The sequence below is a fragment of the Euprymna scolopes genome, chromosome 12 (assembly GCF_053919585.1).
Source record: "Euprymna scolopes isolate OS-2025 chromosome 12, ASM5391958v1, whole genome shotgun sequence".
NCBI lineage: Eukaryota > Metazoa > Mollusca > Cephalopoda > Sepiida > Sepiolidae > Euprymna > Euprymna scolopes.
In genome coordinates, this window is record NC_136493.1 from 9,881,888 (window position 1) to 9,909,387 (window position 27,500).

The following is a 27,500-nucleotide window of genomic DNA, read 5'->3' on the forward strand; positions in this document are numbered from 1 at the left end:
AAGAAATATTTATAATTTTAAACAATTTGTTCATTTATTATGAAAATTTTATATTTAAGAAGGCTAAAACTATACGCTTCTTTTTCTTTAAGACATATTCATTCGGCTTTAAAGATAAATATTTATTTATTTATTTTTCAAATAATTGTTTAAATACATTTTTTATCATCATGATAATTTTTTTTTTTCACCGTATTAAATTTTTCGGTTCAGAGCAATATACCTTGTTTGATGTGTACAAATGTAAAAATAAGGTTTTATTTCCAAAGCAAATGTTTTGTCACGCATCTCTGGTGTATCATAGAACACTTTGATATCTCTCTCTACTTTATATAAAAGTCACTTTGTGTGTGTGAGTCCCCTCCTTATATATTCCGGAACGGCTGAACCTATCTTTTGCAAATTTCACACAAAGGTAATTTACATGCTTGGCAGTGTTCTTAGCTATGTATTGTACAGACTTGAATCTGATAACTATCGAAAATCGAAAACATCTGATCTTAAAAATAGACTTCCTCTCTTATAGATAAAAAGAAGAATTTTTACAGGGGAATATTTTTCGTTACACCGATCAAGGGAAATAATAAATTGTCAGCAAATCATTTCTTCTTAAAAATCAGATTTATTGTCATATTGTGATATAGCTCAGTGGTAGAGCATTCGACTACAGATCGATTGATGCTCTGTTCAAGCCCGGATGTACCTCACCATTTTATTTTATTTCTGATTGATGAGTTCAATTTACGATAAAAGAGGTACCATTTAAAATTGCCGCAAATAATTTCCCCGTTTGCATATTTTAAAACTAAATATTAATCAAAAGTGACTTTTCCAGGGCATTTATCGTCAAGCCCAAATATCAGCTGATGTGCTATTATAAACAAACACGTACGGAATTTGATGAACGACATTATCATTATGTCTGCTAAAAACTTTTCTCAGCCGCATCCGACCGAGTCGAAACCGGTACCATCTGAAGGAACAATACCCCGGATGTATAATATGTGGAAATTAGTAAAAGAAATCGTTCTGTGGCAGTCAACTGGACCATTTTTTTGGAAGGAGGGGGGGTCATTTTTCGCAAGTCACACACACGTAATTAACTGAAACTGTTTAAAAAGCTTATGTTGCTTCATCATGACATCATAAACACTCGTAGCCGTATGGGCAAACGCATTTGTCCGTAAGTTTTTCTTCCCTTCTTTCGCGTTTCATGTTCGAACTCCGCCGCCGCGGCTCATTTTTTTTTTTTTTTTTGCACAGGGGCACTCCCTGCTATTTCGATTGAAAGAAAGGTTGTTTTGATTGATTCATTTATTTGGAGGGGGGCTCGAGCGCACAGACAACAAAAATTTCTCAATACCCGGAGAATAACTTCTTTCTTCGTATTCTACCGAAATATCTGGTGGGAAAGTTTTTTTGTTGTTGGGGTAACGATAGAGTTTACATATAATAATGATAAACTGCTCAATATCCTTAGTATAGAAAGTGTGTCCAAACGGAACTTCATGCCGACTCGGGAAACGCCGGGTATCCTTGCTAGTTTATTATATAAAAGGAAGTCGTCTGTATGTTTGTGTGTGCGTTTGTATGTATGCTAAAACTTTTATCATCCGCATCCGGCCGGGTCAAAACCGGTACCAACTAAAACAGCAATGCCCCGTCTTTTTCGCAAGTCACACACGCATATCAAACTAAAACTGTTTAAAAAGTTTATTTTGCAACGTCATGACATCATAAGCACTTGTGGCCGCGTGGGCAAAAGCATTTTGCCTCCTCCCCCTTTTTCACGTTTGAGCCCGGTCACCGCGTCTCATTTTTTTTTTTCGGTCGCACGGGCACTCCCTACTATTTTGATTGAAAGAAAAGCTGCTTTGGTTCATTTGTTGGGGGGGGGGGTCTAGTGCACGTGCAACAAAATGTGCTCCATATCCAGAGAATAGTTACTTCTCTTCGTATCCCTTCTGCCAAAATATCTGATGGGGAGTTGTCACGTACTTCTGTTTGGGGCGATTACATTTTCATGTTTTTTACCCCCCGTTTTTAAGTATCTTTTATTTTTGAAATAGTTATGGGGGTAACAATAGAGTTGACATATAATAATAAAAAGGTACTCAATATCCTAAGTATAGCAGGAGTGTCCAAATGGAACCGCATGTAAAATCGGGCTACGCCAGATATCCATGCTAGTATATAATATTAAATAGAGGATTGATTCTATAATACATAAGGGATCTGCATAAATTAAATTATTATGTTTAAACGTATTGCACGACCCGGGCAACGACGTACGGCAAGCTAGTGTTTTTTATAATGTACTTTTATAAAATATATATATATATATATATTTGTATCGAAGACTAATCAGTTGTTAATAACAACTGATTAGTCTTCGATACAAAAATATATTTTCATTATCATAGATTTATATTAAAACCATGTTTTAGTGAAAAAAACAAAACAAAAGAAGAAACAAATCTCGTAGATATATACATGAAAAGTATGTATAGATGAAAACTCTACCAGGAAAATACAGTAGCTAACTTTCTAAACAAGAGGTGATAGTTATAAAATAAAATGAAAAATCTCAAGTCAATAAAGATGGTGACTATGTTTTTTCAGCAGTTTTTCTTTCGTCGTTTCACATGCGCGATGTAATTTGTGATGTAATTTGTGATGTGATTTGCGATGTAATTTGTGATGTGATTTGCGATGTAATTTGCGATGTAATTTGCGATGTGATTTGCGATGTGATTTGTGATGTTATTTGTGATGTAATTGCGATGTAATTTGCGATGCAATTTGTGATGCAATTTGCGATGCAATTTGTGATGTAATTTGTGATGTGATTTGCGATGTAATTTGTGATTTGATTTGCGATGTAATTTGCGATGTGATTTGCGATGTAATTTGCGATGTGATTTGTGATGTGATTTGTGATGAAATTTGCGATGTAATTTGCGATGTAATTTGTGATGTGATTTGCGATGTGATTTGTGATGTAAGTTGTGATGTAATTTGCGATGTAATTTACGATGTGATTTGTGATGTGATTTGCGATGTAATTTGCGATGTGATTTGTGATGTGATTTAGGTAGAAAACGGACACTGAGAAAATCGATTATATTTTTTTTAAAAACAACAGTAAGCAACTAAAAATATTTTTAAAAAATATTATGGAGGGTATAGTTTCTTTTAAAAACAATATCTCCTTCAAGAATGGCCATAAAATGTGTTTTCACTCGATGTTTATTCAATAAGGGACTAGTTTTTCTACCTAGCAAGAAGGGATGAGTTTTCAGGGACGAGTTTTCTTAAATTCATTCTCAGTATCGCCCGCAACAAGAATCGGACTTTTAACCTCCAGAAGAGTGCTGATTGGAGTTGAATTTTTACTTAATTCTTTCTCCGTTGCACCATGAGCCCTTTATTGAAAGTTATGTCTGCAAATACGACGTAAAAATAAGCTAGAACCTTATGAGAATAACATCCGTGATGAGAACATACTCCAAACAATCCAAATAATTTGTATTACTATTACTACTACTATTAAAATTACAATTATTATTATTATTATTATTATTATTATTATTATTATTATTATTATTATTATTATTACTATTATGTTTATTATTATTATTACTATTATGTTTATTATTATTATTATCATTATTATTATTATTATTACTATTATGTTTATTATTATTATTATTATTATTATTATTACTATTATTATTATTATTATTACTATTACTATTATTATTATTACTATTATTATTATTATTATTACTATTATTATTACTATTATTATTACTATTATTATTATTATTATTGCTATTATTATTATTATTATTATTATTATTATTATTATTATTATTATTATTATCATATTCTGCTTGTTCCTTCCTTTGTTAGTCCGTACGTTACGCTTCAAAAAAGACTAAATATTAGATTTTAAAGTCAAACTGTTTCAAAAAAGGCCAAATTCGCGAAATTTAGCCTAAAAAACGAATCTGGCAATCCTGGACAAGAAAATAAGAGTGATCTCCCTTTAATGTAGCCTGGTTTTCGAATATCATTACAATAATATATGACCATTGTTGTCATGGTGTGAAAAGGGAGCTCGTAGTAATTTCGACGTGCATGGTCGGTTCTTCACCAAAGAAAGATGTCAGCGCAATGTTATGTAAAAAACGGGAATATTTGAAAGAAAAAGGGCAACAATAAAAAAGAACATTCTTTGCAAATAAGTGCTGGAATGAAAAGAGTGGATAAAAGTCTGTCTCTTACAATTTGATTCTATAATTTGTATTGAACTATGTAGCACAATATCACTTTCTTGGTATTTATTAGTACTTATTAAATTATTTTATTTGGGCTAGCTGTATATTTAAAATGCAATGGAAACTATTTTTTTTTTAATTTATTTATTTTCACAGAAATGTTAATAAACTCATATTTGCTGCGTGGTTTTTCTGTTAAAAAAGAATTTGTGCTCTATTCAGAAAAATATCAGCTTTATCAAAACATATTTGCTGATTAAATATATTTATCATTTTGTGGAATTTCAAAAGGTCTTGCTAGATATTATTATTATTATTATTATTATTATTATTATTATTATTATTATTATTATTATTATTCATAATAATAGTATATTCAACTTTCTCCGGAACAAGCTCGGTTCCTGCAGGTTACTAACAGATTAGAAACATTGGCGAATGAAGTTTCCCCTAGCATATCAACACAGAGATCTTAACATGTATAAGTAATGAAAAAACTCGGAAGAGATGTTGATGCGATTTGTAATTTCAATCAACCGTACGCGTGCATCTACAGTTGACTATGTATACTTAATAGTTGTCTTGATTGGCTGTTGGGAAAATAAATAAACAAGTGCGCCAGATGTTACACATCATTCGGGGTTTCCAAAATACCTTCAATTATTCAATTATGCAAAAATGAGAACGAAACGCGATATCTCCGACAACCGTACACACACACACACACACACACACACACACACACACACACACACACACACACACGTATATATATATATATATATATATATATATATATATATATATATATATAAAATAAGAATTCCAGTTAAGTTTACCAAAATGATCCAAAATGGCAAAACTAAAGTAAATTATAAATATTAAAGAAGTAATATTTATAAAGTAATCTCAACCAGATGTAAAAGCTCGATAAAACAGAATAGAAGATAGAGCTTATAATAAGAGCAAGTAGTTAATAAAACATGTTAAAAAACACTTTGAAAAAGAGTTAAAAACATATTTAATTTTAAAAAGGAAACACTAACTAAGTGGATAGTCTTTAATCCGCGGAGTTTCGAAGAAATATTTTCCTTCTCATCAGAGGGTAGGATTTAGCAAAATGCGGGTCGGAAAGTATTAAATGAAACTACAATTAAGTTATAGATCGTACTTGATAATAAAAAGTAAAGCAGAGGGAATAGGGTGAATAAAAAAGTAATTTCACGTGGATGGATAGTCTAGTGAAGGGTAAAATATCCAATGACGGTAAAATCCAAAGATGCAGAATCCAAGAAAGTTAGTTAAATTTCCATTCGCACAAGTAGAATCCAAGGGAATCGCGTAAATGGAAGATGATCCAAAGTAATCCAAAAGGCAGAAATCCGTGGAATAATTCACAAATAGGTACAAGGAAATGGGAAAGAATTCCAATATATTATTAAAAGAAAAATAAAATGTGCGTAAAAAATTATACAGCTCGACTGTCGATGCAAGGCTGAATTAAGGAAACAATTCTAAAACTTTATCTTGCATTATATTTTTTAATTTGTTAAACAACATGGTTAATTTAAATTACATTTTAATCACATGATCACATTTTCAATAATGTGCTTATATTTTACCCATTTAAAGTTTGTAAAGCATGTAAACAAACTTTTGCTCGATACCGGTGTCGACCTTTAAGAGTCCCTTTTAGTGATTACCTGGTTCGAGGATATTTGGACAACTAAACAGCAAATCTGTCTTCTGTGCTTTCAACTAACAATTTATTAAAAAAAAAAAAAAAAGGTAAATTTTCACATTAGGTCCACCTCCACGATTTTTAACATGGGTAGTTTGGGGGTGTTTACTCCAAAAACCGTTCTTAACATGGGGATAATGGTGGTATTTATTCCAAAAGCCGTTTTTAACATGGGGAGGTTGGGGGTGTTTATTCCGAAAGCTGTTCTTAATATGGCGAGGTTGGGGTGTTTATTCATGTGTTATATATATATATATATATATATATATATATATATATATATATATATATATATATATATATATATATATAAAAGTCTTTATTTAAAGTGATGCTTAGAGAGGGATGTTAAGAGTCTTAGAGAGAGAGAGAGAGAGACAGAGAGAGAGAGAGACAGAGAGAGAGAGAGATGTTGTAAGAGAGATTGTTCGTGTTATAAAGATTCATATTTATATATATTAAAATGTTCATACTTAGATGTGTTGATGCAAGCTCTTAGAGTGAGGAGACAGTCTTAGTGTTCATATTGTGTATGTAAGATGTGTATGTAAAGACATTTTGAAACACATGATATACAAGACATATAATAACAATTTTCACTTTACCTTTTGGTAGAATTACAACACAAAGACGACGTTTATAAAAACACATGATGGGTTTATTTCTTCTCACGACCGGCCGTGGTTTTCTGAGTCAAGAATTCAAAGCTTCACATTCTAAGTTTCAAAAGTGACCGTCTCGCTTCTAGATGTTCGAATGTCCATGTCTGGACTGTCGTCTGTCGTCCTCAGACTCTCTCTGACGCTCCCCCAGTTTCTCCCCCAGTTTCTCTCAAGTTTCTAACTATATCTAGAACTTCCCATTTTCCATGACGTCATACCCATGTTAAAACATGTGTCTTTTTTCACGTGTTCTGGACATGCGTGTCCAAAACTTTTTCCTTTGTTTACAAAAGGAATTTTAACCTATATTCCCAGTAACCTATTTTTCCAATATGTTAAAAACATGTTTATTAAATTATCTTGTATAGTTGCATTCCTCAATTGTATTTTTCATAACAGAATTGACAACGCACATTCTTTTCTTGAAACTATTTTATCTCTAAGCTAAACAATGGTTTGTTTTACATTCCATTTTCTAATTCTCTCTCGTAATCTATTTCTAAACCTAATTTACGAGGTTCGAATTTCGACTATTCTATTTCATTTTCATTTTAACTAAATCTCTCTATTTTTATACTTACATGAAAAGAGGGCAGCCCTGATCATGTAACACATGACCGCCAGTGAATTATAGTGCATAGTACAGGTTTTTATATCTCGAAAACTACTTGCCTCTGAAAATTTTAAATGCGATTTTCTTATTCAGCATAGTCGAAAACCTTTAAAGTAGTCATTTTAAAGAAAATTGTGGAGGAGGACCTAAAGTAAAAAAAAAAAAAAAAAAAAAAATACCCCCCCCAAAAGAGATATCGTGAAATTTAAATTAAACTTGGAAAAACTATTTTAAAATAGCGTCGTACCAAAAATAAAGATAGACAGAAAAATACCTCTTCAGGTTTGTACTTGCACAAAGATTTTAAAAAGTTGTCAACAAAAACAAATATATAATAAGTAAATGTTTTCAAAGGCAAGATAAGTTACTTTTCTACCTAACTGGATAATTTTTAGTGTTTTTATTGGGTTTGTATTACTGTACATATAGATTCAAAACAGTTGTCACAAGATAAGTTACTTTTCTACCAAACTGGATAATTTTTTTAGTGTTTTTATTTCATGTAAAATGTTTATTCCGCTCGAAAAACACAGCGTTTACCGCTATATTTGAAAATTACAAATGCGGCAGACTGTGTTAAGAATGTTAAGTTTGGGAAAATGGGTTAAAACTAAAAAAACTGTACAAATTACTGTTAAATAACCACCGAATATATGGCAGCCTATGTCATGGTAACATATATTGAGTGAGTTCCTACTAGTATTTTGTATAGTTTTTAGTTTTAACTCATTTTCCCAAAATTAACATGTTTAACACAATCTACCGCCATTTGTATTTTTCAAATATACTGATAAACACTGCATGTTTTCGAACCGATTAAACATTTAACATTAAATAAAAACACCAAAATCTTATCCAGTTAGGTAGAAAAGTAACTTATCTTACCTTTGATAACATTTATTTGTTATATATTTATTTTTCGACAACTTTTTCGTATTTTTGTTTAGTAATAGAAACCCTTTTTATTTAATGTAACGTTTAGTCGGCTCGAAAAACAGTGTTTATCGGTATATTTGAAAAAAATACAAATGGTGGCGGACACTGTTGATTACATTAATTTTGGGAAAGTGAGTTAAAACTAAAAAACTATACAAAATACTGTCAGAAACCCATCGAATATGTCAGCCTATATCACGGTGGGTTTCTGGCACCGTTTTGTATAGTTTTTAACTTATTTTCCCAAACTTAACATATTCGATAGAGTCCGCGACCATTTGTCTTTTTCAAATACATCGATAAACACTGTGTTTTTCGAACTGATTAAACATTTTATATCAAATAAAAAGACTAAAATATCATCCAATTAGGTAGAAACGTAAATTAGCTTCCATTTGCATTAATTTATTTGTTTCGGGACAACTTTTTCGAATCGCGCCCACTCACCCAAATACTAATTAAAAACTCACATTTTTTTAAAACAAAAAACAAACAACAACAAAAAAAAACTCGATTTAGTGTTTCAACATTTCGGCTTAGTCCACTGATTGCTGGTCGAGTCCAAGCCATGCTGGATCGAAACTTCCGAGGACCCTGATCCAATTCTGTAAGAGTACCATTTTTTTGACATTTTCGCCTTTTTTTTCACTTTTTGGGGTGGATTGCTGTACTAAGAATATAAGAAACATGCATTTTCTCTTTTTACTAGACTTTTCCATTACACCAAATTGAGCCACAGCAACGCGTGAAAGGGTACAGCTAGTATATATATATATATATATATATATATATATATATATATATATATATATATATATATATATAAATTAAATATATATATATAAATATACATATAAATAAATATATATAAATATCTATCTATAAATATACATATATAAAAGCTATATATAAATATATATACATAAATATATATATATATATATTTAAATATATATACATATATAAATTATATATATAAATCTAAATAAATAAATATAAATATATATAAATAAATATACATATATATAAATAAATATATATAAATATACATATAAATAAATATATATAAATATATATCCATAAATATACATATATAAAAGCTATATATAAATATATATATATATAAATATATATATATTAAAATATATATACATATATAAATATATATATATAAATATAAATAAATATAAATATATATAAATAAATATACATATATATAAATAAATACATATATATAAATAAATATACATATATATAAATAGAAAATATATATATAAATAAATAAATATATATATATATATATATATATATATATATATATATATATATATATATATATATATATATCCGGCGTTTCCAGGTTGAAACATATTAGCGGGCGGAAGGTTTTATTCCATACTATATAAGATACAACGAATATCTTAATTTCTTACAATTTTCCTGAAAGTTGATCACATGTTGGATTTATGGAAGCAAAAATACACCAATGTTCTTCTATGAAATTAAATGGGGAAACAGCTTAAAGGGGAAATAACTCTCACAGCTGAAATAAATAAACATCTGTTTTTAAAGGCAACCGGTGTCGTCTGATAATAATTGGGAATAAATTAAATAAAATATAAATTGAATTAAAAATAAATAAAGCAACTAAATAAATAAATCACTTCATAATATTTCTAAATAGAACAATGACAACAATTTTTTTTTACCACAAATAATAAGATGAAGTTAATTATTAAAATAGATTTCTGAAATGTATTATGCAAATGACTTTACTTCTTGAATGTAGATTTCCTTTGAGTACATAGTATATATAGAAGTCATGCTGGAATATTAATTTGTCAATGTCCGCTTACGATTATGAAAATTAGTTTGTGGAACAATGTACGTTTTGTACGTATTAATCGAATTGTGAACAAACAAATCGAAATAAGACAAGATAAAAGCAAACAAGCAAGGACGATTATCGCAGACAAATAGTTTTCGAGATATAAATATTTGTTTTATGCAAACGAACTGTGAAGTTCACGATGGGTGAAGGGTTTAGTCGCACACTATTTAAATACACCGAATATCCTAACTTACGATTTTTCTGAAAGTGGATTACATTTTTGGATTTATGGAAGCATAAAATACATAAATTTTCGTCTATGAAATTTAAACTGGAAATAACTTAATGGGGGGGGGGCTCTCACAGCTTACATAAACTTACTTCCGTTTTTAAAGGCAACTGATGTAGGCTAATAATTAAAACTAAATTAAATATATCAACTTTAAATAATGTTTATAAATAAAACCTTGAAAACGATTCTATTACAACAAGCAATAGCATGAAGCTAAGTATTAAAACAAATTTTGTCTAATGTAATATGCAACTGACGTTATTAACTGAATGTAGATTCCCTTTAAATAAATAGCATGTACAGAAATCATGCTGGAATATAAATGTGTTAAGGTCCGTTTTTAGTATGAAAATTAATTGGTGAAACAGTGTACCATCTGTATATATTAATTTTGAACAGACAGAAAGAAAAGAATACGACTTTATTATAATACAAGATTCAAACAAACAAGCAAGGACGACCAGACGGCCCACAAAGTTTTATAATTGTACTAGCAAATGTGTCCGGCGTTGCCTGGTGTTAAATGTAACGTAAATTGTTTTAAAAATAATATAATTAATATCACGTAACTGTCGTAAATGTAATATTAAAATACCAAACTACTAGCACTGATCCGAACATGTTCAAACTTAGCTGTAACGCTGGTTTTGGGCGAGTTTTTCGTTCTCAGTTACGTTTGACCCTTTGAACTATCTAAAGTATGACTTACCTTTTGTATTAAACGGGCAGGGCATGTGCGCTCTTTCTCCCGCTTTCGTTTTTCCCCAGCAGAGGAAACCATCAAATGTACTTTCACAATAATTCGCATCTACAATCGAAATGAGAAACGCGTTAAATGATTGAAAAATGAAACAAAAATAAAACATAAAAATTAAACAAAAATATAACATAAAAACAAAATTATAATATAAAAATAAAACAAAGTATAATAAAAAAAATAAAACATATAGCATAAAAATAAAAAAATATAACATAAAAATAAAACAAAAATATAATAAAAAAACAAAAAATATAGCATAAAAATAAAACAAAAAATATAACATAAAAGTAAAACAAAAATATAACAAAAAATAAAAAATATAGCATAAAAATAAAACAAAAAATATGATATAAAAATAAAACAAAAATATAATATAACATAAAACAAAAATATAACAAAAAAAATAAAAAATATGACAAAAAATAAAAAACATAAAAATAAAACAAAAATCTAACAAAAAAATAAAAAATATAGCAATAAAAATAAAACAAAAAATATGATGTAAAAATAAAACAAAAATATAATATAACATAAAACAAAAATATAACAAAAAAAATAAAAATATGACAAAAAATAAAAAAATATAGCATAAAAATAAAACAAAACAAAAATAAAACAAAAATATAATATAAAAATAACACAAAAATATGACAAAAAATAAAATATAGAATAGACTTCGTGGCTTAGTGGGGGATGCCCTTTTCTCTCCCACAGAAGAGACGTTGCGAGCCTATCCTTGTTTTATCGTTATTTCCATGGCAGGTGCTCGTTTGAACTCCAATCTCTGGTCCCCCCTCGCCAATCTTTCACGAAAAACACCCGTCTAGCTGAATCCACTGTGAAAAATTTCCCCCTTGGACATGGATCTTACTTAATAACTCGATTAGAGCCCAAAACAATAAATGTTAAGGGGTCATAATAGGGGTCAAAGTTAAAAAAATTGACCTCTGCGGTCTCTTCCAAATTGCTCAGACAATTTCTGGTCTAAATATTTTGTCACAAGTTTGGTTAACCATCTTCCGACTGTTACTCACATACGGGTCCAGTCTTATTTCCTGCTTCCTTTGTATCAGCTCATAGGTCTAGTGGTCTTCAACAATTTGCTCTTTTGATATCTCATTGCAATTCAGCTTCTAATTCCAGTAGCTTCTTTTCAAGAATTAAGGCCAATGAAACTCTCTTCCTGCTGCTTTCTTCCTGCCTAAATGTTTGGTTCTTTCAAGACTAAAGCTAATAAGCATCCCCTGTTTTTGTTATAATCATATTTTGTTCTTGTTAACTCCTTACAATAAGTTGATCCATTCCTCATTGGAATTTGTGCGGCAATAAGCATCCCCAAGTTTCCAGTTCTCTCCGGACTCATCCATTATTAAGAGTTCTCATACAGGCCGTCATCAACATTGCACAACAACCGGTGGTATTTCATGGAATCTGGTTGACGACAAGTCTCCTCAGATTACTAGTACTTTTAACTGCTTTCGATGACCATTTGCAAATGTGTTTGCATTATTGCAACAGTCGTTTGCCATTGACTTCTTACTGGCAAGAACTATTGATCTTCACTGGAATTTGAGTGGCAATAAACTTTCCCAAGATCCCAGTTTACTTAACACACATCCACTGTAGGTCTGTTTAATGCTTTCACTCTTCGGTCTTTCTATCCTCCTTGATCCTTCGACTATTTTGTGTGGTGCCAGCCGATGTCGGCATTACAGTTATTTTTGGAGGAGGAGGGGCCAATTTACAATTCTATATGACCGGTTAACGTTTGTCACTCGTGTAGATTAAATTTTGTATTCGAAGGTTTTTCTTAAGATTTCGGCTATTTTCAGCATTACTGTTCGTTCCATTCTTTTTTTTTATTCTAATTTCTCTTGTCCCAAATGTTGTTACAAAATTATTGGTATTATGTTTTCAACACGTTCCATAAATCCTTTTCTACTTCTCTGGTGAATTCCACATATTTGCTTCTATCTCTTTGATCTTCACTCTGTGTTCTGTTTGGACGGCAAAGTCTGCAATTTAACAGATTCTTTTTTCTTGTTGATTATTTGGCGTTCGCTTTTCTAACTTGGATGAGTGTACCTGTTTGTACCTCCGTATCCCAAAGGATTTTGTGGTTTTCGTTTTCCAGTATAGTCTCCAGTTTGTGTTTGAACCATTTGTCGTCTGCAGAGCTCCCAGTGGAATGTTTTACCCATGCAGTCGTGTCTGTCATATTCATGTTGGCCTACTTTGCTGCATTCATTTATTATGCAGTTCATCGTTTCGTGTCTTTGTCCATAGAGTCTATATAGATGTCTCGGTTTCTCTGAAAATTTTTAATCGGCTTTCTTGTTTCTGCAAATTACAGAGTTGTGTCGTTCTCTCAGAACCTTGCGGGACCACAGCACTAGTAACGAGGAATAGTAAAGATCCTGAGACTTTGTCACCCACAATTTTGGTGATAAGTAATTTGATACTTTGTCCCCCACAACATCAGTAACGAGAAATTTTAAGGAACTCGAAGCTTTCTCGCCACATTCATTTTAAACTGACAAAAACAATTCTTTAACAAATAATAAACAGGTGAGCATGAAACAGTTCTTTATAGCAGACTGCTAACTTCAATCCTAGTACGCTGTTATGACAGCAATAACTTTTATACATGCGTGGCGTACAGAAAAAAAGGGGAACATATCTTTCTGTACTATTTCTTCCGACTTCGCTAAATTGACTCCCCAACTGATTCGTGTTTACGTGTATATATTAAAACCTATTTCTTTGTTAGTTACGCAATTTACGTAAAAAGGTCAATCTTCTCGTTTATTGTTTTGCTGAACTAAATTCCAAGCCCTTTACTATTGTAACTTAGTAAATATTTTATTACAACTTTGAAATATTTGTATTATCGGTAAATTTTAAATCTGTTTATTGTTTCAAACAGTTATCTTATAACAGCTATGGTATAGCTAGATATGTCTTTTCAATTATTAAACTATTTCTCTCTGATAGGTTCATAATAGTAGTGGTTGATGGGCAGAAATCAGAATCTCATAGTAATAATGCTGGAGACCCTCAGGTGTCCATCATGGATCCAAATAATACCTGCAATGATATTACACAATTTTGTATTTGAAAAAAAAAAAAACTTCGTTTAGTTATACTTTACCATAAAAATGACCTATCCTGGGTGATACTGAAAACGAAAATATTTGAAGTTATATCTGTGGACAAACAAACACAGCAAAACTGCCCGTTATATAATAAACTAGCGGGGGTACCCAGCGTTGCCCGGGTGTTTGGAGGTGTGTGTGTGCTGTTAAATAAAAAAAGAAACCGGGGGGGGGGAGGGAGTTGGTAGGATCGAACCCAAAGCCCTGAGGCGAAGTTTGAAAATAAAATCGGCCAGCCAGAATGAGTTACTGAAAGATGTTTGAATTTATTTAAGTAAGAACCAAATTGACAGGTGCGCGCACAGACGTCGTAGAGCGTTACGACGACGACATCAATGACCAGGTTTGTTTGTTATAAGCGAAGTAAAAAAAGAAAACAACGTTAAAACTTAAGCTGGGGGTAATTAAAACATCGAAAAAAAACACACACAAAAAAAACTAACGTAAGGCAAACGAACGATGAAAACAGAAAACGAACACGTGAAAATGGTTTAAATAAGCCTGTTTCAATATTAAAATTTAAAAACTCGGTGGGTACCCGGATGTTTTTGGGTGTGTGGTCGGGGGTGGATAAGCAAAGTAAAAAAAAAAACAAAAAAAAAAACAAACAGAAAAACGAACGTTACGTGAAAAATGGCTTAAATAACACTGGTTCAATATTTAAATTTAAAAAATCGAAAACAAAAAAAAGAAGACATCTCACACCACGATTCGAACCCAAAACGTTTAGATAACGAACAAACGCGCTAATCAACTGAGCTAACGCAACGAACATGAAATTTAGTCAGTTTTTCAACTATTTAAAGTAAATCAGGTCATGACGTCATCTGGCGCATGTGTAGACCGGTCGTCGTCACAAGAAGACCGTTTTTGTTGACCCTCCCACTGTCGAAAATTGTCGATTTCGGGGTGGAAAATTAACGTTTTTGGCCAATTTTTCGATATTTTTCGTGCGAAGGATGGCGCTTCAATATGATACCGAGTTTGTGAATTTTCGTTGTATCTGCCAAAAGTTTTTAGCAGGCACACAAACATACACACATACATACATACATACATACATTTTCGCCTTTATATATATATATATATATATATATATATATATATATATATATATATATATATATATATACTAAATTGTGCAACATACCTGAAACGAACATCTAACTCCAGTTCTCACACCTGACATGGAATACAAGCAACATCATTTATTGTTCTATTTAAAACACCACCAACCGTTTTCGATATATATATATATATATATATATATATATATATATATATATATATATATATGTAGGTATTAAGATATATACATATGTAGGTATATATATATATATATATATATATATATATATATATATATATATATATGTATATATATATATTTCTAGAGATATATCTAAAATTTAGATGGACACACAAATACAGCAAACTACCTTTTATTTATTCATTAAAGTGGTGTCCTGCCTGGTTCAGGCATTGACGGCTATGACTTTTCATCTATCTATCTCCCTCGAGGCATTCATGAATTCATTGTTGTTCATTCAAAATCTCATTCACGCTGTTTCTCAAACGTGTTTAATGTATTGCCATCTTTGCATTTGTACGGAGAGTAGGTTGCAGTTTCTTTCTGTCCGAGCAGTGCCCACACTGGGCGATTGCTCTGGCTATTATACCCAATGGGATCTACTGTTCACAACGAGATACGAAACCATGAACAGAATTATTTCTAATTTTTTTTTCCATATTACCTCAGTCACCTACTTTTTATGAATTCACGTTAGCCTGGTTGGGCGGAGATGAAGTTCTCGATCTTGTTCAAGGGTATCACACAGACTAGAGCGCTTTATTTTTACCTTGGACAGTAGTGCTGTCCCGCCACGCTATATAGCGCCTAGTATTCCTAAATGGCTACCCATCTGGTACTGGTCAGACTCATTGTTGCTTAACTTCGATGATGTTGCGAGAACTGGTTTATCAACGTAATTCTGCCGTAGATATAATACTATAAATATGTATTACATCTGCTAATTCTTTATTCCATTCTTGTATTCTTGGAGGAATCCAAACAGTAGAAACTGTCAGATCTTGAAACATGTATTGCTGAAGTGTGCCTACTATTTTAGACTCGTCCTTTGTTATGACTAATCGGCAATTTCGAAATAAGAAGATAACAAAACAGATTCTCGGAGAAATAGAAGTTTGAAAACAATCGGGAATTTCATTTATTTACGAGCATGTTCGATGCAGGCTCATTTCAAAACGATGACGTTGATAAAAATAGAAACGGAGTTAACACAAACGGATATTTTGCTGTTTTTTGCAATTCAAAAGTAATATTACAGAATTAGGCGTAACAGAATGACGAAAATACAGTTTAAGAATTAATTTGATAGACCGACAAAAATCCATTTAGAAAGTTAAGCTTGATAGACCAACGTAAATGTTATTTTAAAATTTAACGCAAACACACACACACACACACACACACACACACACACACACACACACACACACACACACACACACAAACAAAACGAAACGTGGTAAGCTGATATAGGTTTCTCCAAAAAAGGAAGTTTCTAGGGAGTATCAAGTTCACAAGCGGTCCTCAACTGCATGTATAATACAAACAAGGAAAATCATGTTAGGTTTTGATGTTCTTGCAGGAAAGTATTGACATCTTCCTACATACAGTGCTTGGTATTCCCAAATGGTTACCCATCTAGTACTGATCAGAGTCAACGTTGCTTACTTAGGTAATCTATCGAGAACGTGAATATGCTGTAAGCGTGACATAACCAGTAGATGGTGCAAAATATAGATTAGCGAATGAAACGCGTGGGTTGAAATTTCGTCGCATTAAATGCAAGGGGTGTTTTGGACAGATATGTTTAAGGAAATACGTAGGTTAATGAAAAAAAAAGACATATTTCGGTTGCAATGGAAACAGGAATATGTAAAAATCGAAATAAAGAGGTTTAATCGATTTCAACAAGCTAAAGCGCCCTGTACTTTTCGTTCCTAATGGAGGAAGCCCAAGAAAATGGAGAAATAAACATTTATACTCATATATATATATATATATATATATATATATATATATATATATATATATATATATATATATATGATATCTATAAAAGTATACGTGTCTCTGTGTGTCTGTGTATGTACATTTCCCTACGCAATAACTGTCAATTTTCAGTCTACAGACTCGAAATTTGACATACAGGGTACTGAGATTTGGGAAAATCTTTGTGGTCGATTTTCGGCAAGAAATGTGTCTGTCAGGGGGTCAAAATTCAACGATTTGACCTTTGAGAAGTCTACAAAACTCCTCCGCCAATTTTGGGTCTAAACACTTGAAATTTTAGATATAGGTTCCTTGGACATGGATCTAACTTAATAACTTGATTAGAGCCCCAAAAATAAATGTGAAGGGGTCATAATAGGGGTAAAAGTAAAAAAAAATTGACCGCTTTTTTTTTTTTGTTCAACAAACACCCGGGCAACGCCGGACTGAAATGCTAGTACACACACACACACACACACACACACACACACACACACACACACACATATATATATATATATATATATATATATATATATATATATAGTAAGTTATAAAATATATATGGCGATTAAGCTACACTGAATATTCCGCGTTTCATCCACCCTAGGACTCTTCAGGCATATGCGCGAATTTTGTGGTTGTTTGTCGTTTTTATATACGCATCTTCTATTGAGATTTTACTTTAGAACTAAAATCTCAATAGAAGATGCGTATATAAAAACGACAAACAACCACAAAATTCGCGCATAAGCCTGAAGAGTCCTAGAGTGGATGAAACGCGGAATATTCAGTGTAGCTTAATCGCCATATATATTTTATAACTTACTAACTAGCTCTACCTACGTATTGAGCACTTTTGAAGTAAATACTTAAACTTTACGCATAAATTTATACTTTCGTATTTAATTTTATGTGAGTAAATGAAGTAGTTATATATATATGTATATATATACATGCATATAAATATATACATGCATATATATATATTTTTATACTTTCGTATATTAATTTTATGTGAGTAAATTAAGATATTTATATATATATATATATATATATATGTATATATATTGTATTGTATTGTATTCATATTAAAAACTCTTTATTCTATTTATTTAAAAAAAAATACAACTTTGTTATATATGATTTCAACGAGTGTAAATTTGATGCGTTAAGAAAGTTTAATGTGATAAGCCTTTGTCGTTCATAGTCCGACATTTTGAAAGCGTGTAAGAGTGCATAGAATACGAATATAAGTTAATTAGTTGCTATTTTCAGTGCAGGCGACTCTCTAGAATTTAGTTGAACAAAAACAAGAGAGATAAAGACAAAAAAGTGGCCGCCATTTTTTAACGAGAAAACTAGTCTAATCTATAGTCACATAAATTGAAAATTTCGACGAACATTTTAGAACAACTACATACACATACAGTAACCTATATATATATATATATATATATATATATATATATATATATATATATATATATATATATATATACTAGTAAGGAGACCTGACGTTGTCCAGGATTGAGAACCAACGAATGTTCCACACTTGCCACATTTTTGTTGTCAGAATCGGTGAAATCTGCCATTTTTCAATCAAATCTTTGCTCTAGTTAGGACCAACCGCGGTACATCGGACGGAATCTTCACATACCTCCTGCAGTGACTTAGCTCACAATAGATTGTAGTCTACATTGCACTGTAAAGAACTTGCCCTTCATTTTATGAAATCATTTTTATACAATGGCTTGGATTAAGGTTTTAAATACAAAAGTCAAGTACCACGCTTACAATTGTGCTCTAAACAGAAACAATCATTTTGAATGCGTTCCTATCTTATCAAATAACCTAGTGTTGATTTTTTTATACCGGTCTCTTCTGTTTGTGCAGTGATAAAACTTTTCGAATGCACTTGTGATGTAAAGCTGTATAATAGTTTTTCGTTTGATTAAACGTGGACTGCTCATTCTTTAATCGTATTTTTGCGATCATCGATTTTCGATACTTATCAGAGTCATTCTGATACAAACCCAAGAACCATCACATAGTATATATTTTGTGTGACACATACAGTACATTTGTGTGAAATTAAAAAAAAATCGTCTCAGCCATTTGGGAGTCTATAGAGAACGAAATCGCACACACACAAACTGACAAAGAACTTTCAATATATAAATATAGATGAATATGTAATATTGCGATGTAAGAAATTTCCTACACTGCTTTGAATTCATTTTCCCTGGGGGTTGCTGCCTATAACCACCAAAAATAAAGGGTTTTTATTTATTTATATATATATTGCAAACTTTAAATATCTCCATTTCTTTTTAACTTTTTCTATAAATACTTTTTCATTCCATGTAATAAATTTTCTAACAGTTTTTAGGAACATACATTTGCCTCTGATGAGTTCTTTAAAGACCTTCCGCTATTCAACGAAACACGTGTAAGATGTACTATAAAAACAATAATAAATAAAACTTATGAGTGTAAATTAACCACATTCTTTTTGTTTTTGAATGGTAACTAATGATACATATTATAAATAAATAAGAGGTTAAAGTAGTTTGCTTGAAGCATTGGTTAATGTGTATATAAGAAGAAATTTAACTTTTTAAAAGGCAGAACAATGCAAAGTTGTGACGGATAGACTCACACTGAAGCAACTTAAGATATAATGGTGAAACCGGCTATGCAGTTTCACTTCATTGAATCGATACATGTGCGTGTATATGTTCAATCATATATAGCTGCGTGTCTAGCCGCACTGATGAGCTGTGAAACAGTGAAACAGTACTGTATGTGGATGAATATATATATATATATATATATATATATATATATATATATATATATATATATATGGGATGAAGAACTTAGGGTGATGCTAACAAATCTCATAAGGCGATCGGCGGTGACTTTAGGTATTTGTCATACAGCTGTCTAGTACTGTGGTTAGGAATAGATTTAAAAGTGAGGCTTGTTGATCTTCACAATCTAAGATGCGGGCCGGGAATGTGACTCTGTTTTAGGGAATCCGATACAGAGAAGCTGCCTCTGTGTAACTGGAGAAACCAAGCTGCGGTGGACATTAGTATCCAATAAGAGTGCTGTATCTATACTGTCAGAGACATAACCGATTATGGTACAGTCCTTATTCGAGGGATAATTATAGAGAAAATGTAACTAATGCAGTATTGTAAGGCTAATTTCAAGCACATAAAGACCTGGTTATCCGATTCTAGTCCGTCATTTCTAATTAAAGGGAGGGTGCTACGAATGTAGACTCCAAATCCGTGTATATATTTGTTTGAGTGCTTACGACAGAGAGAGAGAGAGAGAGAGAGAGAGAGAGAGAGACAGACAGACAGAGAAAGAGAGAGACAGAGAGAGAGAGAGAGAGAGAGAGAGAGACAGAGAGAGGATATATATCCTGTTAATGTGAAGTAGAGGGTATTGAGAAATGTAGGTTGGTTTCACTTAATGCTAAGATATCCGTGGAGAAATGATTCTACTGACAGCTGCACAGAGCAATGCGATTAGAACTAACTACATTAAAGTTAAAATAGATAAAACCCAGGACAAAACAGTAGATGTAGACTCTATAGACAAAGAGATGGAACAGTAAGTCATATAATAAGTGAACGCAGAAGAATAGTCGGAAAAAATACAATAACAGACACGACTGTCTGGGGAAAGCAACACACAAAACAACAAAAACACAAAATCCTTTGAGACATTAAAGTGTATATGAGCGCGCAGGAAAATATCAGCAGTAACGAAGGATAGCTGACTTGCGAAGAGATTAGCAGCAGAAATAGACAAGAAAACGTATATGCAAATTAGGAAATGTGGTGCGACAAGAAAAAGAAAAAAGAAGTGCGCGTCGAAGACAATGGACGTGTGAAGTTGAGTACGAGAATGGGACAGCTGTGGCTGGCATACGGTCGGAGGAAGGAGAAACCTCTAGGCTAGATGGACATGTGGCAGCGAGAGACTTTTTAAGTGATGTGAAAACGGGGGAGTAACGGTAATAAACGCTTAGAAAAGATGCTGACACGGATTTATTAATTTTTGTTTGTCCCTTTTTAACGGTGCCGGACGCCGTGAGGGTCCGAGAGAAGTTTGAACTCGAACGTCAACGTTACCGTACAAGCAGATAAATATATCCAAACAAGGAGACCGGACGTGATAATAGTTACCAGAAGGTAAAGATCAAAGATAGGAATTAAAAAATAAAAATACACAACTCTTGCTAGAGAACTGAAAGGGATCTGAAACATGAAGTCAATATGATGCTAATAATCGTAGGAGCACTAGGAACAATTTCGAAAAAAAAAAATAGACATGGAGAAATTCATATGGAAGGGAAAACTGAGACTATACAACGGAGAGCAATAAAATCTTAAGGAAAATCCCCGAACACGGCAATCAACCTGCATAAAATACGAGCATTAACCAACCACATGAAAATTACAATAGAAATTAAACAAAAACATGGACATGTAACCAAGGGAACTGAAACTGTTAAAAAGGTTATGAACCCCACCCCTAAAATAGCATCAGCTTTGGCTGATAGCACATTAAGTAATTGTGAAAGGATGGAAAAATTGAGGAGACCTTTACTAGACGAGTACGAAGAGTGCTGGCAAGTTGGGAGGCTTATTGCCACCCAAATCCCATAAAAGACCAATTCTCGTTGCCAACGAGAAATCAATGGTAAGCGGCTGTTGTGATAACGCAAAAAAAATGACTACGTCTGTCATCCCCCCCTTCCATTTAGCCCCAAAAGTCTCCAAGGCCTTAACATATTTAAATTTGAGTTCAACAAAACTGCTAAATAGGCATACACAGAAAATTTTGGACAAATATGGTAAAATAGTTCCAAAAATGGAGTGTTTTTATTAGCCCTAAAAGAACCCCTGGGACACACTCAAGAGATATCGCGAAGTATAGACAAATAAAATTATATAGAAATCAGATAGTTACAACTTTCCAGAAAGTTTTATAAAAATCCAAGTGATCATTTTATTCATTATTAAAAATAAGAACAAAAGTGTCAATTTTAGCCATTTTAACCCGAATGGGGGCAACCGGAGTTTTCCTTCCCGGAAAATCCGTTCTGTTACTTTTTTATTCATATAATGTTTAATGTTTGTGCAAAATTAAAAAAAAATTCCAATGCGTAGTTATTGAGAAAAATGCAGACAGACGAATGGACGAACGGACGAACGGACAAGGGTGAATTTACAGGTCCACCCTCCTTTTGTTGTGAGACCAAAAATTACTTGTCAAAATAAAGAATCTTTAGCTGATTCTCAGGCTTGGTTAAAAAAATCAGCATCGTAAGTCGATGGTTTTCTTCGTATATTTCGTATATTTCGACAATAAATAAATAAAAATATAAAATATAAAATAAAAAATAAAATAAATAAAAAAAATCACGTGCGTAGACTTTTGTGTTAAACACAAAATATCAAATGACGAAATTGGTAAAAAGTTTCAAATTACAATTTTGCAGACAGATATACAGTTGTTCTCCACCCTTTTTTTAAAGAAAAAACAAACAAACAAAACAAAACAACAAAACACAAAAGATATTTTTAGCACACAATGGGATGGTAGATATTTGAGCTATTCAGTAACTGTTAGACCTTCTTGAGATGGCGTTCGGGCTAGGGTTAAAGTTTTAGAATCGAGATCAATATATCCACCTAGTGTACACTCTCCACCAAGAATATACGGAATAAATCATGCCTCGCTATTTATTTTATATATTTATATTGCTCTAGTATCTATATAAGATCATAGAATTATATAAGCAATTGAATTTTTCATATACAGTCGAGGATTTATTTGCGAATTAATTTCAGGCGACGGAGTAAGTTTGAAGTTTAAATATATATACATATACATACATATACATATATATACATATAGATATACATACATATATATACATATAGATATACATACATATATATACATATATATTTATACATATACATATATATACATATATATGCATGCATATATATATATATATATATATATATATATATATATATATATATATATATGTATATATATATATATATATACTCGGGTTTTTTTATATTCAAAAGTAATGGACTAATGAATCCAACGAGGTTGTTAGATAGTGCTCAATAAAAAGAGCTGATAATACTTGTTTATTGTTATATAAACATGCTCACATCCCGCTGCTACAAATAGCCACTTGTTTCAATCAAACAACAGATATCATCAGGCAGCGACTTGACTATTCAAAAGTTCAATGAATAACCTATTATAACGATTATTCATTGAACTTTTGAATAGTCAAGTCGCTGCCTGATGATATCTGTTGTTTGATTGAAACAAGTGGCTATTTGTAGCAGCGGGATGTGAGCATGTTTATATAACAATAAACAAGTAATATATATATATATATATATATATATATATATATATATATATATATATATATATATGATGATTCTTTGGAGGTACAGAATTTAAATATCGCAATCATGAAGGTGAAACTTACATAATTCATGATTAAAAGAGTTGGTGGGGGGGTAGAACATCTTCTCGAGAGGATTGTATTAACGTTCTCATAGAGAACACAACACGCACATTTGAAGCAAAATAACAATTTTGCACTGTTGAGCTTATTTACTGTGCGAATTCCTCACTTACTGCTTCCAACCACGGTAAACGTAGATATATTGGAAATTTATTAACTGTTTGAATTTTAGTAACAGAGAACTCTACGATTTTCATTTGTATAACTGACCTAATCACATCCAAAGAGTTATTTAGAAATTCGCACAGTAAATCAGCTCAACAGTGCAAAATTGTTATTTTGCTTCAAATGTGCGTGTTGTGTTCTCTATGAGAACGTTAATGCCATCCTCTCAAAAGAATGTTCTACCCCCCAACCATAATAATTATGTAATTTACAATTTTGAATGTAGTTGCAGTGTCAATTATGTGGGTCGAACGACATTGAGATTGGATGGAAGAATCCAACAGCACGTACCTACCAAAATCAGAAATGGGACATACCAAGGAACAGACGTACTTAGCAACAGATACGGGTCTTCAATCACTGACCATCTCATTAAAAACCCGTCATGTGCAGCGCACATTAGCACGAACTCATTTTCAATCCTGAGTCGTGCTCACTCATTAGTACGTTTAAAGATTTTGGAAACTGTTAACGTTCGGTTAAGAAGACCTTCTCTCTGTAAACAGAGGGAATGCCTCTTGGGTTTGAGCGTGATTAGTTCATAGAATCTTCGAGAAACATCATAACGTTGCTTTATTTTAATCACTTTCCGACATTTCTTCTCCCCCCCCACACACACACATTTTATGGAACGCAACGTAATTTTATTTCAAATTGTACATATTTTCGATTTCCCCCTTCGATACAGCTTTGAGAAAGCGAGGGTGAAACCGATCAGCTGACCCCCCCCCCGTTGTTTCACTTCTTTTCTTCAACTTTTTTTATTTTTATTTTAAAACGCTTTTAATCATGAATTCTAAAAGTCTTCTCTTCATGATTGCTATATATAGTAAACCACATACATTACTGTTTCGTTGTATCACAATTCATCAGTGCAGCTAGACTAGCACCTTTCCCTAGCCGTGGATTGAATCTACAAATATTGCGTTGATACTCGGCAGTTCTAACCACTGGACCATGCATTGGTGCTCGTAAGCGTCCCATCAAATGTTTATTAAATAAACATTTACCCATCGGAAGTAATAGAAGAGTTTCAGTTAATATGTGAATAGTTTCAATTAATATATGAATACTTTAAAACTGATGTGCCCGAAGTACTGCAGATATATGATAAACTCGAAAGGTGTATTTACTCGGAGCTATATTAATACAGCGGATAAAAATCAATAATTATAAAATTATAAATCAGCTTCAAAAGGAAAAAACAAAATTAAATCCAAATAAGTGTACGATCGTTTCAGAAGCGATATCTATTTATTTTATATTGACAAATAAAATATTTTTGGATATTGTCTCCTCATAATAACAAATAGAATGGGGGCAGACACCGAAGTTAAACTAGTGTATTGGAGTGAGTATGGCGGGTGAACCTAGAAACTGTTTAAAAAAAAGAAAGAGAAAAAAGAATTCATTTATATATATATATATATATATATATATATATATATATATATATATATATATATATATATAGTAAGTTATCAAAATATATATGGCAATCAAGCTACATATTCTGTGTAGCATTGAGCACTGTTGAAGTAAATACTAGAATATGCGCATAAATTATATATATATATATATATATATATATATGGCATAATCATTTTGACACTCCAGTTCTCGTCAGATCACCAAAGTTAAGCAATAAATATATTATTATTAACACACTTTTTTGTTAACTATACTACTATTTTGTTTTGATTGTTATCGGCCTGCAAGGCTACAACAATTTAGATTTAAATCTTATTTAAATTTTACTTCTTATCCAAATCTATAAAATAGTTGCTTACTTTTTTAATTTAATGTTTAGAAAAATTATTTTAGTCATTGTATTCCTATCAAATAGTATCTTCCTTCCAGTATCTGCCTGTAAACATTAATGTTTACTCACGCCCCAATTTAAAAATACAAAAACACTCTTCATCAATATAAGTATGTTGCTGTGAGGATGACGTCAATATATATATATATATATATATATATATATATATATATATATATATATATATATATATATATATATATTGACGTATAGGACTTCGCAAGCGTCATTATCAGCTATCATGATAATGTATAAGATTCCTCTCTCAATGGTCTGGTCTCCAAATGTAGACACAGAGTTCTTCAACTTTGTTGCGTTGTCCCTGCACGCAATATGGTTGCTTATTTCTTTCAGAACTTATGCCGAGATTACACTTTGTGGATATCCAGGAGGGCCACCAAACCTCCCGCGGAAGGACCTTTGTGACCTTCGGGCCAAGATCAAAGTGTAGCATCTGTTCCGGCAGATACTGCAAGCTATGACTAGTTATGACTAGCAAAGATCAGATGTGGGGGCAACCCCACATGCCTGACCTTTAACCAGCTCCCATTTCCCACCTCTCGGGAGCTGGTCCCCTTTTCCCCTTCCCCCTCCCTTCACTCCTCACATTAAAAATCGGCCTTGTGCCTAATTTGCTCGGTGGGGGAGCAAATAAATACCATCTGTTCCGGCAGATACTGCAAGCTATGACTAGCTAGGACTAGCTATGACTAGCAAAGACCAGATGTGGGGGCAACCCCATATGCCTGACCTTTAACCAGCTCCCATTTCCCACCTCTCGGGAGCTGGTCCCCTTTTCCCCTTCCCCCTCCCTTCACTCCTCACATTAAAAATCGGCCTTGTGCCTAATTTGCTCGGTGGGGGAGCAAATAAATACCATCTGTTCCGGCAGATACTACAAGCAAAGACCATATGTGGGGGCAACCTAACAGATAAGACCTTGGTCAATGTAGGGGCAACCCTTCATGCCAATTGTCACTATCCAGCTCCCCTACTCTCCGGGGAGTTAGTCCCCATTTCCCCTTCACTCCTCACTTTAAAAATCAGCCTTGTGCCTAATTTGCTCGGTGGGGAGCAAATAAATACCCTGCAAGCAAAGACCATATGTGGGAGCAACCCCACATATAAATTATTGGGCAATGTAGGGGGAACCCTTCATACCAATTGTCACTATCACGCTCCCCTAATCCCAGGGGAGCTGGTCCCCATTTTCCATTCACTCTCCACATTAAAAAAACGGTTTTGTGCCTAATTTGCTCAGTGGGGAAGCAAATAAATATCGCCTTGTGGATATCCGCTGATCCAAACATGAATTTGAGTCTTAAAATATCCAAAGTTTACGTCAATTACAAAAATGAGCTCGTATTGTTCCAAAACAATATTGGTGACACTAGCAAATATCTCGATCTCTGAAATTAGCCTCTATAATTATGTTGACAAAACAATTTATCAGCTACCGTTAAGAAGGAAAAATTAAGTTCAAGAAAGCAAAACACAAAAAAGGTAAGTTGCTACTGAAGAAGGTTGAGGTAACATCAGTAGAAACATTGTGAAAATAACAACCAAGAT

At 32.3% G+C, this 27,500-nt stretch overlaps 1 protein-coding gene across 2 annotated transcripts in view; it reads right to left on the reverse strand.

The window, feature by feature from the left end:
* Positions 1 to 27,500, reverse strand: part of LOC145291170 (calcitonin gene-related peptide type 1 receptor-like) — a 380,557-nt gene that overhangs the window by 146,493 nt on the left and 206,564 nt on the right. For both annotated transcript variants that reach the window (XM_080136712.1, XM_080136713.1), the window contains exon 2: positions 11,068 to 11,166. In XM_080136712.1, the coding sequence (XP_079992838.1) occupies positions 11,068 to 11,166 (99 nt within the window). The remainder of the gene's footprint in view (positions 1 to 11,067; positions 11,167 to 27,500) is intronic.